At 40.4% G+C, this 14,551-nt stretch overlaps 1 protein-coding gene across 12 annotated transcripts in view; it reads left to right on the top strand.

Moving 5' to 3' along the window:
- The window catches only part of LOC140133136 (uncharacterized), a 254,866-nt gene that overhangs the window by 114,900 nt on the left and 125,415 nt on the right, over nt 1-14,551 (top strand). For all 12 annotated transcript variants that reach the window (XM_072152850.1, XM_072152851.1, XM_072152859.1 and 9 more), the window contains one exon: nt 641-727. In XM_072152850.1, the coding sequence (XP_072008951.1) occupies nt 641-727 (87 nt within the window). The remainder of the gene's footprint in view (nt 1-640; nt 728-14,551) is intronic.

Genomic DNA, 14,551 nt, shown 5'->3' with positions numbered 1-14,551 from the left:
CTGTCTTTAGTGAAAATGAGGTCCCTGGTGACAGGTTCACTTTAAAGAGAACCTGCCACCAGGGAACCCCCACAAACCATATACACCGTAGCTTTTAGATATTTTTATACATGTTCCACTGATGCTTCTATACATGGGATTAGATCCAACATTCTTCTAAAAAAAAAAAGACTAAAAATTCCTCTGTTCCAGTCATGGAGGCCTATACAGTATACAGTCAAGCTTTCTCCCCATCTAATAGGTATTGTGTGTGATTTTTTTTTTTTTGGGGGGGGGGGGGTAGTTCCCTGGTGACAGGTTTTCTTTAAAACTGAAACCAGAAGATTGCTTGCTCAAATAGAACTGTGAAACAAAAGAAAGTCACAGGAGGTACAGGAGGTTTTAATTTTTGTAAATGTATGAAAACATTATTAAACTTTTTGGTATCCCTTTAATGGGCGTTAAGGGGTTAATACAACACTTTTTTTTTTTCTATTATCTTTGTGAGTTGTGCTTTGGGGTTGTTTACGTTCTAGTAAATGAGCCAAAGACACTGCCAACTCCCTGCTATCCCTCTAAGCTATCAATAGCAATATTAGTTGTAAATTATTTTTTCATAATTCACTTTCTGACGATATTATCTGTATTAATTTTACTTTAGAAATGTAAAACTGAAAGTCCAATGGCACACACTGGATTGGAAAATTCCAATAAAATCACATCTAATAAGGATCTATATAATTTTCTGGTGAGTTATCCCTCTGCCTCTGTAGCTGAATCTTTTATTATTATTATATACATAAACTTGTTTAAAACCTTTATACAATTCTATATATTTATATGACCCCCAACATACTCTGTAGCACCTTATAAATCAAAATGTTCTTGATGAAATCATATTTTGAAGTACAATAAATAGACTAATTTATATCACAGAAAGGGATGGTGTTATAAGACTAAATTAAAACTTAACCTCTATTAATACATATTCTGAAAAAGTCAACAAGAAGTGTAAAAATACATGGCAATATTGCAGTGGTTCTTAACCTTGTTTGAGGTACCGAAACACCATTTTAATATGCACATTCACCGAACTCATCTTTAGTGATAAATGAAATGTGTGTGTCTTGACCTCTGTGGCAGAGGCTCCTTCGAACCCCTGATACCGACTCACAGAACCCCAGTTAAGAGCCACTGCAATAATGTAATGATGTTTCCATTTGGTGTCCCTGTTTGATCACCTGCCTGAATGTCAGTCAAGGGGAGTTGTCTTGGTTTGGTAATGTGCCCTCTTCCTGTATACTCGATAGCTGGCCAACTGCAACTACCAAGGAAAGCCACCAAATGTCAGCAGTGTACTGTTTGCAGAGAAACATTACAAAGTTCTTGATTTATATTTTAAAGGGAACCTTTCACTAATATACCTAATAACAAGTTCCCACACTAACTTGTGCCCACACAGTTTTTACCTTAAAAATGCATAGTACCCATCCCCAGAAAATTAAGTTTGTAAGCATACCTGGCAAAACATTCACACAAGGCAACGTGTCACATTTGTCAAAACTAGTGCAGACTGTACTTTGAGCAGTTTGCCTGTGGAATGTGTGCAGTATGTGCTAGATTAAAACTGGCCCACAGTCTTCATTAATCTGTAAGTGTGCACTTTGTTCATGCTGAAGAATAGTAGGGGATGTCCATAATAAATGTGGCACAAACTCTGACTAAGCACTAACACTTAGGTGCACATTTTTTCTGTCTTGTCGGACACAGTGCAACCACAACACAAAACTGCTGCAGACACTTGTGCAAACGCTTTAATTAATGTGGTCCAATATGTCTCAACACTTTAATTCACCCTAGTATATCGGGTTAATCATCAGGTGACTCAAAACTACTTTGTTTGGAATGCACGTTCTCTAGCTAATTCCAAACACACAGACTAATTTGTAAGGAGTTCACAATCTAAGTGGAAGTGTGGGAGTGGTGGAGGAGGCTCTTTAGGGTAGAAAGACGATAAAACTGCTTCTTATTGGGATGTTTAACTCCCTAATGAAGACCATTGGTACCTGAAAGTCTAGGTCCATTTTTGCCGTTTTGTTCTTCTTTAAACCCCAACATCTTTACATATCATTACAATTTAACTTTTTTTCATGATATGTTAGACTTTAACTTCATAGGATAATTTTATACTCAATATAGTTTATTGAAGAAAATGTTTTGCATATAACCTAATACAGATCAATACATACAAATAAGGATACAGTTCATACGTATAAGTTACAACCATTTGAAATGTGCTCTCCTGCCATGACATCCCATGCAATCTGTGTGCTGCTGTAATACGTGAAGCATGACACTGTCCTCTTCAACTTCTACCATTAACAGTTGCTGTATCTCTGAAGATTGGAGATCCTCCAATCCTGAGAATTTTACCCATTAGATTTCAAAGTTCGTGACATTTACAAGATGACAAAAAGGGGGGTTTTAGAAGATGATACCAAAAAATACTTTTAAATTTGTACAAAATTAACCTGCAAAAATATGTAATCTTTGAGGGTTTTTTTTTTGTTTTTTTTTATCCCAGTCTTCCAAAAGCTGTAATTAATGTAAACTGGTTGTCTCAAGTTTGATCACAAAGGTCCAATTGTATGAAGTGGGAAGTCAAGCATGCAGCTTCATTCAATACTTTCTAAGCATCGGAAATTTCAGGTCACACGACACAGCTACCGATTTTATATTTATGTGTACAGAGCTTAGAACCCTTTGTTTCCAGAACTTGGATGAATGTGTATGTCAAAGGATACACATAGTTTGTGCATCCATACAAGTCTGTATTTTATAGTGAGCACACTGGCGCAGAAGTACCTGTGTGATCTCCATGAGAACTTCTCTGTATCTAACACTTGCGGCCCGCGGACCGTTTCTATCCGGCCCCCGTCCCATCCAGCGCCGAGCCCCGGGATCCGGATTTGTTATTTGGGGGCCCCCGGGCTGGCGCTCCAGTACGGCACACGGCCCGTATCCAGTTCGGCAGTCGGGCAGGGGCCTCCGTCCATCCGGACAGGAAGCTCCTGCCCGTCACTGAATAGTGCTCGATGCGGCCGGAAACGGCCGCTCGAGCACTATTATTGCAGGTGGAGCGATGTGGCCGGAAGACAACCCCGGCGCACATCGCTCCTTGAACCTGGATGCGCGGCCGCGTGATTACGTCATCACGTGGCCGCGCACCGCTTCCTGTCCGGCAGGAGCCAGAGGTAAGTGCAGGGCTTTTATTATTTTTTTTAAAACAGCAGTAGAAACATTGTGGCTGCCCTAATATATGAAATTCTGGATTATGGGGCCATTATAGAAAATAATAATGGAGGGGCAGCATAGGGAATAGTTATGAGGAGCAGGATAGGAAATAATTAATTATGAGGAGCAGGATAGGTAATAATTAATTATGAGGAGCAGGATAGGTAATAATTAATTATGAGGAGCAGGATAGGAAATAATTAATTATGAGGAGCAGGATAGGAAATAATTAATTATGAGGGGGCAGCATAGGGAATAATTAATTATGAGGGGGCAGCATAGGGAATAATTAATTATGAGGGGGCAGCATAGGGAATAATTAATTATGAGGGGGCAGCATAGGGAATAATTAATTATGAGGGGGCAGCATAGGGAATAATTAATTATGAGGGGGCAGCATAGGGAATAATTAATTATGAGGGGGCAGCATAGGGAATAATTATGAGGGGGCAGCATAGGGAATAATTAATTATGAGGGGGCAGCATAGGGAATAATTAATTATGAGGGGGCAGCATAGGGAATAATTAATTATGAGGGGGCAGCATAGGGAATAATTAATTATGAGGGGGCAGCATAGGGAATAATTAATTATGAGGGGGCAGCATAGGGAATAATTAATTATGAGGGGGCAGCATAGGGAATAATTAATTATGAGGGGGCAGCATAGGGCAGTGATGGCGAACCTTTTAGAGCCTGAGTGCCCAAACTTCAACCAAAAACCACTTATTTATAGCAAAGTGCCAGCACAGCAATATAAGCAGTAATTTATTTCTCTTTGTTCTTTGACAACTTTCAATCATTCAGCCTCCTAAAGACACCAATGCAGTTGAAAGGAGGAGGGCAAATTCGTCTATCATTGTAGGAAGATTCTTGGAAGAGTCCAGTCTGGTGAACTTCATGCTGGGATGATGGCCCGGGTGCCCAAAGAGAGGGCTCGGAGTGCCGCCTCTGGCACCAGTGCCATAGGTTCGCCACCACTGGCATAGGGAATAATTAATTATTTCCTATGCTGCCCCTCATAATTAATTATTTCCTATGCTGCCCCTCATAATCAATTATATCCTATGCTGCCCCTCATAATCAATTATATCCTATGCTGCCCCTCATAATTAATTATTTCCTATGCTGCCCCTCATAATTAATTATTTCCTATGCTGCCCCTCATAATTAATTATTTTCTATGCTGCCCCTCATAATTAATTATTTTCTATGCTGCCCCTCATAATTAATTATTTTCTATGCTGCCCCTCATAATTAATTATTTCCTATGCTGCCCCTCATAATTAATTATTTCCTATGCTGCCCCTCATAATTAATTATTTCCTCATAAGGGGTAGCATAGGAAATAATAAATTATAAGGGGCAGCATAGGAAATAATAAATTATGAGGGGCAGCATAGGAAATAATAAATTATGAGGGGCAGCATAGGAAATAATTAATTAATATTTTTTTAATTTTTAAACTTTAGTCCGGCCCTCCAACGGTCTGAGAGGGACAGTGATCGGCCCCCTATGTAAAAAGTTTGGGGACCCCTGATCTAATAGTTGCGTCCCCAGCTATTTAACCAGCTGCACCTTAAGGACTTTTCCACCTTTCTCCCTCCATGATCAGCCCTCTGCATCGGTTTATTTGGGGTGTCGATCATCCCTATGGCACCCACAGAACTTGAGGTAAAACATCAGTATTGCATTCCACTAATCTGAAGAAGCGATCAGAAGAGAGTGGGAGATGGAAACAGTGGACGCATCATATAACATGGCTATGTTTCATAGATGACATATTTATTTTGGGGTACAGAAGATGAATATAAGAACTTTGTATCCCACCTTAATGTTATTGAAATAGATCTGTACTTTACTTCTGAGTTCCACAAGGATGACATTTTATTCTTGGATCTTATTATCAGGAAATCCCACACTGAAGCGATCACTACACATATATTTTGAAAATACACTGCAACTAATAACTTGTTGTGGTGGCAAAGTTATCATCCAAAACTCCTACTTATACATTCCTCCCTGATTTCATCTCATTGTCCTCTAATCTGTATAAGAGATTTCCGATAGGGTGCTGAAAAAAAGCATACCAGCATGCATTCTGTACCAATCGGGATGAATTCTTAAAAATACTGATTCCTAAACCTGAATCATATGGACCTATGAAGCCAGACACAAAATGGTCTGAGAAACCCTTCAAACGTTTTGGGATATATTACATTGAAACCCTTGTATTGGTAAGTTGGTGGGTGAAGAAATGTCCATTACTTATCGAAGAGGATGGAATCTGGGTGACAATCTGATCCACAGCCACCTTATGCCAATTAAAAGATCTACTTGGCTACCCAGCCCCCCCCTGCTCGCACTTTTAAATGTGGGAGATGTCAAGACTAAATACATCCAAGATGGTTCTATTTTTTGCAGCACAATAACTGGCAATACCCTTCCAATAAAAATAACATAATCATCAATTGTAGGAGTGTGAGAATATTTTATTTACTCAATGTAAATGTTCTGTACAATCTGTAGGTAAAACAATTTTCAAACACGTATTGGTGAACACATTAGGGATATCACTAACAAACAAATACCCCTACAGCTAGATATATTTGGCAATGTCACAAAAGTGATTCTAAGGTGATCTGTTTTGAGGGCATTGAAGCGGTAAGTGCCCTGCTCAGAGGAGGCGACCATGATAGATTGGTTTGTCAACGAGAATCACAATGGATTTTTACACTGGCAACCGTGAAACCTCATGGCCTCAATGAGTATGTACGATACGCTTGTTTTATCTGATTACCCAAATTACCAGGTTCAACAAAGTATACAAAAAAAGCTGACGTGATTATTTAACCCAATATACCCATTTATAAACCCAATTATAAAAACCCAATGAATGGGATGAGTGCTTCAATCTCCCCATTCCTGAATTAAGTAGCAACAGAAAATATATATACATCATGTATCATAATGTTATACAGCTTAAGCAGGTACTTGGCAAGTTGATTGTTGAGGATTAATATTGGTTACACAATCTGCGGTGTAGCAATAATAATGAAATTTTGGGGTCTATTGTTCTTTGTTTTTTCACATAAACTTCCACACACACTTGTGGTATATGGATAATTAACAGTTGTTCATCATCATTATTGTTATTATTATTACTATGCGCCGTTGGTAATCTTTATGTAGGGTGACCGTTTTTATATATTCACTGTTTGTCAATCTGTGTATCGTATGTCAATGTATCTTTTTTTCCATTATAAAAAATTTTATTGCTTTTTTAACAAAGTGTAAATTACAAAAATAGTAGTCAGACTTTGCAATTTAACAGTGTTCACACATATAACAGTTTAACAAAATTCATATAACCAGGGTGTGAACCCACATACTGCTAGACATAGTCCGACCTAACCTGAAACACAATGGTGGAGATCTGCCATCAGGTCTCCAGGTAAAGCACAATCTGTAAACCTTTTTCTTTTCTTCTTTTTTTCTTTTTTTTTTTTTCCCCTTCCCCTTCCCCTCTTCCCTTCCCCTCTTCCCCTAACCTCCCCACCTTCCCTCCCCTCCTTTAACCATCAGAATAATGAACGTTGCACCGGTGCCCTAAAGTACTTAGCTTCAATTTATTTGCGTTTTTACTTTGTGTACTCCTTACTCCCCACCCCTCACCCTACACACACTATACAATGTATACCATACAAACATATATCATCCTGACGGATGGTTAAAAAGGAGACCATGCATTTTCTTCTTTTGTACATTGATGGCCCTGTACAGTAGCTTAAGAAACCCCCTCCCCCCACCCTTTCCCATCCAACCCACTGGCAAGAGAAAAAAAAGAAAAAAAAAACACATCCTCAACAATGGGGGAAAAACCTATTTCCAATTACTCCAGATCTCAGCCCATTTCCCTCCAGTTCCACATTTATCAGTATGGATTTGTTCATATCTTTTAATCTTTTGTGTAAGAGCGAACCATTGGTCCACATTAGGAATCCTACTACTTCCCCATTCTCGAACTATAAGAACCTTCGCTATTGTCATGAGCTTTAATACCAATAGCCTCTCTTTTGGCTTCACTTTATCGCTAATCCCAAACAGTCCCATAACTGCCACACTAATCGAAGGGGTCAGTGGCCGCTCTAGAATTTTATTTATCTGCCGAAATAAACCATCCCAGAAACCTTGAAGTCTGGGGCACGCCCAGATTGTATGAAGACAGTCAGCCTCCTCTATTCCACATTTGAAACATTTAGAAGAACTCTTCACTTTCATCTTGTACAGCACATCTGGAGAGTAGTATAAGCTATACAATACCTTTGTCTGGATAACTCTGTGATTTTCACTAATAGATCCTACCTTCACATTCCTATAAAACCCTCCCACTCGTGCCGTGTTATCTGTCCTATCTCCTTTTCCCAGTGTTCTTGTGACTTATGTTTAACCCCTAAGAACATACCTTTAAGCAATAATCTATATACCCCAGCAACCAAACCCTTTTCCTTTTTAGTGTTTTTAATAAAGTCTATACATGGATGTGCCTCAAATTTTATACTTCTACTCATCTTTATTGCTTTGATTGCATGTGCTAACTGTGAGTATCTCAAAAAATCTCCATTATTCAAACCCACTTTTGTTTTAAGTGAAGAAAAACATACCACTACCCCTTTATCCAGTATCTGAGAAAAAAGGCGCACCCCTCTATTTTCCCAGAAAATGGGAAATGGGAGGTTCCCAAGCTCTGGAAAGAGGGGATTATGCCACAAAGGAGTGTCTTCTATAATACCATCCATATGAATTATTTTATAAATTAATTCATTAAGGAGAGCTTCCATTGCTTTAAAGAAAGAATTATCAATCCAGATTGGGCATGATGTCAAAAAAACCAAAATTTGTGGTAGCAGGACCATTTTTATAAGACCAATTCTATCCGCAAAGGAGAGAGGTAGTTTATCCCAGGTATGAACCCTACTTCTGAGTTGACTAGAGGTTTCAGATTTAATAGTTCATATTCTTGCACTTTTGCTGAGATTACTGTCCCGAGATATTTCAGCGATTCCTGGCTGTTCATTTTAATTCCAGATTCTAGCTCTACTATCTTATTCCCATCCAGTGGCATCAGACCTGACTTACTCCAGTTAATCTCCAAACCTGAAAACTGACCAAATTCTGTCACTGTGCTTACTGCATTGGGTATCAATAAAGGGGAATCTCGCAGACATAGCAGGATGTCATCTGCATAGAGGCACAACTTGTCCTCTGGTCCACCGCTTCCCCCTCCTCCTATGCCTCTATGGGCCCTAATTTTAATGGGAGGGGTTCAATAAAAATGGCAAAGAGGAGGGGGGAGAGGGGACAAACCTGCCTCGTACCCCTACTAAGGGGTAAACTCTCCGACTCGCTACCATCAATACCGATCCTGGCTTTTGGGGAATTGTATAAACACTTTATCCAGTTCACGAACTCCACCCCAACCCCAAATTTATCCATCACTTCCCATAGGAACCCCTACTCGACCCTGTCAAAGGCTTTAACGGCATCCAATGACAGGATCGAGCGGAGGCCCCCCTCACCCTTCTCTATGGAGACAAACAATCTGTTCAGACAGTCGCTCACTTTCCTGCCCGGGATAAACCCCCACTGGTCCTCATGAATAATACTGGCAATTACATTCTTAAGTCGTCTGGCCAACATCTTTGCTATGATTTTAGCGTCTGTATTAATCAGTGAAATGGGTCTGAATGATCCTGGGTCCAGTAGGTCCTTGTCTTTTTTTGGAATGAGAATAATGGTAGCTTCGGACATTGAGTCCGTCATTTTCCCTCTTCTATAAATTTCTTGCATTGTAGTTAACAACATTGGGGCCAGTACTTCTTTATATGTCCTGTATAAACCGAAGGGAAGGCCATCCGGGCCTGGGGCAGAGTCGCCGCTACAGGAGTCAATTGTCTCCTCCAGCTCCTTCAACGTAATCGGGGAGTTCAGCGCTTCTACCTGATTTCCAGACAAGTGCGGAAAGTTAATATCCTGCAGGTATCTTTTAATATCTCCTGTTTGATTTTTATCCCCAACAGACTCATAAAGGTGTTGATAAAAGCGTTTAAATTCCTGCTGTGTCTCGTGTTGCTCTCTGCATATTTGTCCTCTATGCCATCGGATAACTGAAATGTTCTTATTTCCTTGTTTATTGTTCTTGATCATATTAGCTAAAAGTTTACCTGATTTCCCCTTTTCCGTGAAGTATCACTGTCCCGCAAAAAACTGTTTATGTTGGGCTTTTTCTATTAAGAAATCTTCATATTTTTCCTTGGCATCCTTATAGGCCCGGATAAGAATGGTATCTCCGGAGTGTCCCAAATTCTTAGATGTGTCCTCGACCTGCTTTTTTAAATCTGCCTCCTTCCTACTAAAATCTTTCTTTTTAACATTAATCACATGTGAAAGTGTAGACTTAATGAATAGTTTTAACATATCCCAAACTGCAAGAGTGCTTGCGGTATTAATGTTCCTGTCCCAAAACTCTCCAATAGCTGTTTTTAAATCCAGACTGGGTTCGAGAACAGTTAGCCAATGGGGGTTTAGTTTGAACTTCCGCCTACTGAATGATGGTTCCCCTAATGTGACTAGGATTGGAGCATGGTCAGAGATCACAATGGGTTCATAGGTCATTCTGGAAATGTTCCTCAATACCTGCGAATTAGCCAATCCATGATCTATTCTGGACAGGGTATTACAGGATTCATTGTGACAAGAGAAGGCCCTCTTTTCCCCATATTTTGCTCTCCATATATCCTGTAAACCCATGTCCTGACAGAAGTTCCTCAATTTTATCCCCTCATTAGGGTTTTTTTTGTTACCCCCCAATAGGCTAAGGCGATCAAGATGAGGAACAAAGACCATGTTCAGGTCTCCCATGATAAGGATTCTGGTACAACTTTTATCCTCAATAAAGCAGGCAAATTCTGACAGAACCCTTAACGATGAGTGGGGGGGGGGGGGGGGAGGGGATGTACATAAATGCAAGAACATACTCAATTCCGTTCAAAAGACAGTGTAAAAATATAAACCTGCCCTCACTATCAGATTTTTTATCAATTAATTTGAAGTCTATACTGAAGTGGATCAGAACCGAGACACCTTTTGAGTAATTACCCCCGTATGAGTGGAATTCCCTTACAGCCCATTTTTTTTTTTTATTCTACATCCTAATTCTGGGGTTAAGTGGGTTTCTAGCAATACTACCACAGCTGGCAAATGTTTATTTATTACATCAAATATTGAACATCTTCTTTTCCTATCACTCAGGCCCCTAATGTTCCAACACAGAACTCTTATTGCCTTCTCCATTCAGATAGGGAGGAGAAAGAGAAAAGAAAGAAAAAAAAAAAAAACTTGCCAGTATCCCCCTCCCACCCCCCCCCCCTTACCCCAAATTGATCCACCTGTAACAACATACAGAAGATCCCCTTATCTTACATCGCCCTCCCGACATCCAATGACCATTTTTACATATTTATATAACGTTCATTATTATCGTTTTATCATTTTACGACATATTATTAATTTCTTGTACAATTTACCTTCCCTGCCTCCTATCTAAATCCTTTGTCTTTCCAGCCAGTTCGAGGCTTCCTCTGAAGACCCAAAAAACAGCGTTTTATTTTTATAAATTACCCTCAGTCTGGCCGGAAAAAGTAGGGAAAATTGTATATTTGCCTCGTGCAGCCTGTTTTTCACCATCTTATAACTTGCCCTCAATTTCTGTGTCTCCCTCGCATAGTCTGGAAAAATAGCCACTTTTTTTCTATCCATGAGCATCTCTTGTTCTTTTTTTCTCGAGTTTCTAATAATGTAATCTCTGTCTTGTGAAATAAGACATTTAACCAGAATTGTTCTGGGGGGTGCCCCTGGTATCGGTTTCTGGAAAGGGATTCTATGTGCTCTTTCCACTGCAAAGTTAGAAGATAGCTCTTCACTACCAAATACTTTCAATAACCACTTCTGTATATTGGTGGCCATATTCCATTCAGAAGGGTCCTCTGGATACCCAATTATTCTTATATTGGCCCTCCTTGACCGATTTTCCTGATCTAACAGCTTTTCTTTCAACTGTGCATTTTCTTCCCTTAGTTCTTTCATGCCTTTCTGGATTGATTTAATATCTTCCTCAGTTGTCCTGACGCTCTTCTCCATCCTCCTTGCTAATTTGTTTTGTTTTAGTTGGGGAGGCCTTCCACATTTTATCTAACCCTCCTGACTTTCTTTCTGGCTTTTTTGGAGGCATGATGAAGTAAAGTAACCTACACCTGACAATAACGGACAAACAATACGGTAAAACCAGATTAAGTTCTACAACCTAAAACTTAGTAAATAAGCCTTAAGCAAAGTGTTAGTAAGTATTGCGTTTTAAGTCAGTTAATTATTATCCTATTGTTAAGCCAGCAATTGAATAAGCTAGATTAATGCATCGCGGCAAGGCGCACAGAGAGCAAAATACAGATATAAAATACAGTAATGCCAAAATCGCCACAGGCTTATACCGTATATGCTCGAGTTTAGCCGACCCGAGTATAAGCCGAAACCCCTAATTTGAACACAAAAAACTGGGAAAACCTATTGACTCGAGTATAAGCCGAGGGTGGGAAATGCATTGGTTACAGCCTCCCTGTAGCATACAGCCTGCCCAGCCCCTGTAGTAGGAAAAAAAATAACACTGTACTCATCTTTCCGACGTCCCCCATAGGTCCTTTTTTGTCTCAGACTGTCTCAGACAGAAGAGGACCTATGATGTCAGAAAGGTGAGTTTTGACTTTATTTTTTTAGTTGACTCGAGTATAAGCCGAGTTAGGGTTTTTGAGCACAAATTTTGTGTTGAAAAACTAGGCTTATACTCGAGTATATAAGGTAATTACTTCAACGCAGATTTAACTAGGGTTGCTCAATAGTATGACTTAGAAAAAGAATGTTACTGGAGCAAACCCGAAAATCCAGACCAGACTTATGTTAGGAGTTGGTTAGAAAAACGGAAGCAATAAAGGCATCATTAGGGGCCCTGGCGAGGTTGCCCAACTACAGAAACCACATCGGCATATCAGACTTTGCCCCAGGTTGATATTTTCCTGGTACTACGGCCAGAGGACAAATTACTTAAGTTAATGTCTCTCAGCGGGGCTGCCCCACAGCAAGGTGCTAGTATCAAAGTGCTGATATAACGTGCAGCCAAGTACTAGTTACAAAGAACTGATATATCATGCAGTTTCAGCTTAGATCCAAGAAGTGAAGAAGTGCTGATATAACATGCAATTTCAGCTTAAATCCGCGGGGAAGCAAAGTTAGTTAGAAAGACAAAAGCATTAAAGACAACATTAGAGGTACTAGCGGGGTTGCCCAAATGTAAAAACCACCTCAGCTTATCAGACTTTGCCATATAGTCCAAATGCATTCAGGTTGATGTTTTCCTGGCACTGGAATCGGAGAACAAATTATTTAAGTTAATGTCTCTCAACAAGGCGACCCCGCAGCAAGGTGCTAGTAACAAAGTGCTGATATAACGTGCAGTTTTGACTTCAGTGCAAGCAGAAGCAGAGTACTAGTAACACAGTGCTAATATGACATGCAGTTTCAGCTTAGATCCAAAAAGTAAATAAAGAAAGGAGCTAATATAACATGCAGTTTCAGCTTAAGTCCAAGCCGAGGCAAAGTGCTAGTAAAAGTGTTCAGTTTTGGCTTAGGTCCAAGCAGAGGCAGTGGCATTAATAGCATAACTTTGGAAACAGAATGTTAGTAAACTGTTAGTTTGGCAGCCTGGGTGGATTAGAGAAGTTGGAGTGGAGGTTAGTGAATAAGCGTCTTTCAAAGCTCCAACGCAATGTACATTTATTTACTAACTGATGGTAGGGAGCCGAGGTATTACCGTTTCAGGTGGATGTTGCTCACTAGGTAGCTCAGCAGTTCGTTGGAGAAGCGATCCTTCCTGAATCATAGAAGACTTGAGTTAGTGCGTACTCCACAATGGTCCACTCTGGTAGCCGGTTCCCGGCCGCAGCAAGGCAACAGCTCGCAGGACGTCCCCCCGAGAGCTCAGCACACAGCTTAGTAAGCGACCCAGGTCGCTCCTTCCTTTCCTCCTTCACCTGCTTGAGAGACTTTATGTCCCCCATTGAGCCCCTGCAGCTTTAAGGCATCATCGTCCCACCTCAAATCACTCTCCACTCGAGACCCTCGCAATCGTTCCACCGCTCAGCGCTCAAAGCTCCGACGGATCAACAGCCCACGGTCCGGTCAGGGCCCTCCACCACACGCACCCAGGTGTCCAGTGAGGAAGGAGCAGGTAGCGTATCCGGCGTTCCAAGCTCCGGCACAGCAGGGGTGGCAGGTCAGGCAACAAACGCTACAGCGCCGAGGCGCTCACATGTAGTCGGACGTCGGGAGGCAGAGCGGCGTGCTCTCACGTCATCCCGTCACGCGATCCCCCTGTTCTCATCGTATGTCAATGTATGTATTGTGCTCCAATATTTTTATTTTTTTTATACTGCAGGCAGTCCGCGTAAAATTTTATGTGATCCGCGGTTTGGCAATAATAATGAAATATGTGTTTATTTTGGGTCTATTGTTCTTTATGCAGTCATAAGAAAAAGTTTGGGCACCCCTATTAATCTGAATCATTTTTAGTTATCAAAACTTGGGCTTTTGCAACAGCTATTTCAGTTTATTATAATCATAGTAGCATAGTATCATAGTTTATACGGTTGAAAAAAGACACTTGTCCATCAAGTTCAACCAAGGAAGGGAAGGGATTGTATGAGGAAGGGATTTAGGGGAAACTATTCTAAATAACATAATCATCAATGTTATTTAGGTGTAAAAAGGCATCTAGACCCTTCTTGAATCTCTCTGCTGTCCCTGCTGCCTGAGGCAGGCTATTCCACAGATTGACAGTTCTCATAGTAAAAAAAAGCCCTGTTGCCTCTGGTGAATAAACCTTGATTTCTCCAGACGGAGAGAGTGCTCCCTCGTCTTTTGATTTGATTTAATCTGAAACAACTTACCACCATATTTTTTGTATGGACCATTCATATATTTATTTAAATTAATCCTGTCCCCTCGTAGTCGTCTCTTTTCCAGACTAAATAAATCCAGTTGTTTTAATCTTTCCTCATAACTAAGACCCTCCGTACCCCTTAACATTTTTTTGGCTCGAAGTTGAACCCCCTCCAGCTCCAGGTCATCCTTTTTATGGACCGGTGCCCAGAACTGGACAGCATATTACAGGTG

The sequence above is a fragment of the Engystomops pustulosus genome, chromosome 5 (genome assembly GCF_040894005.1).
Source record: "Engystomops pustulosus chromosome 5, aEngPut4.maternal, whole genome shotgun sequence".
NCBI classification, from domain to species: Eukaryota; Metazoa; Chordata; class Amphibia; order Anura; family Leptodactylidae; genus Engystomops; species Engystomops pustulosus.
Note: the sequence above shows the minus strand (reverse complement) of the source record. Positions and strands in the feature narration are given on the sequence as shown.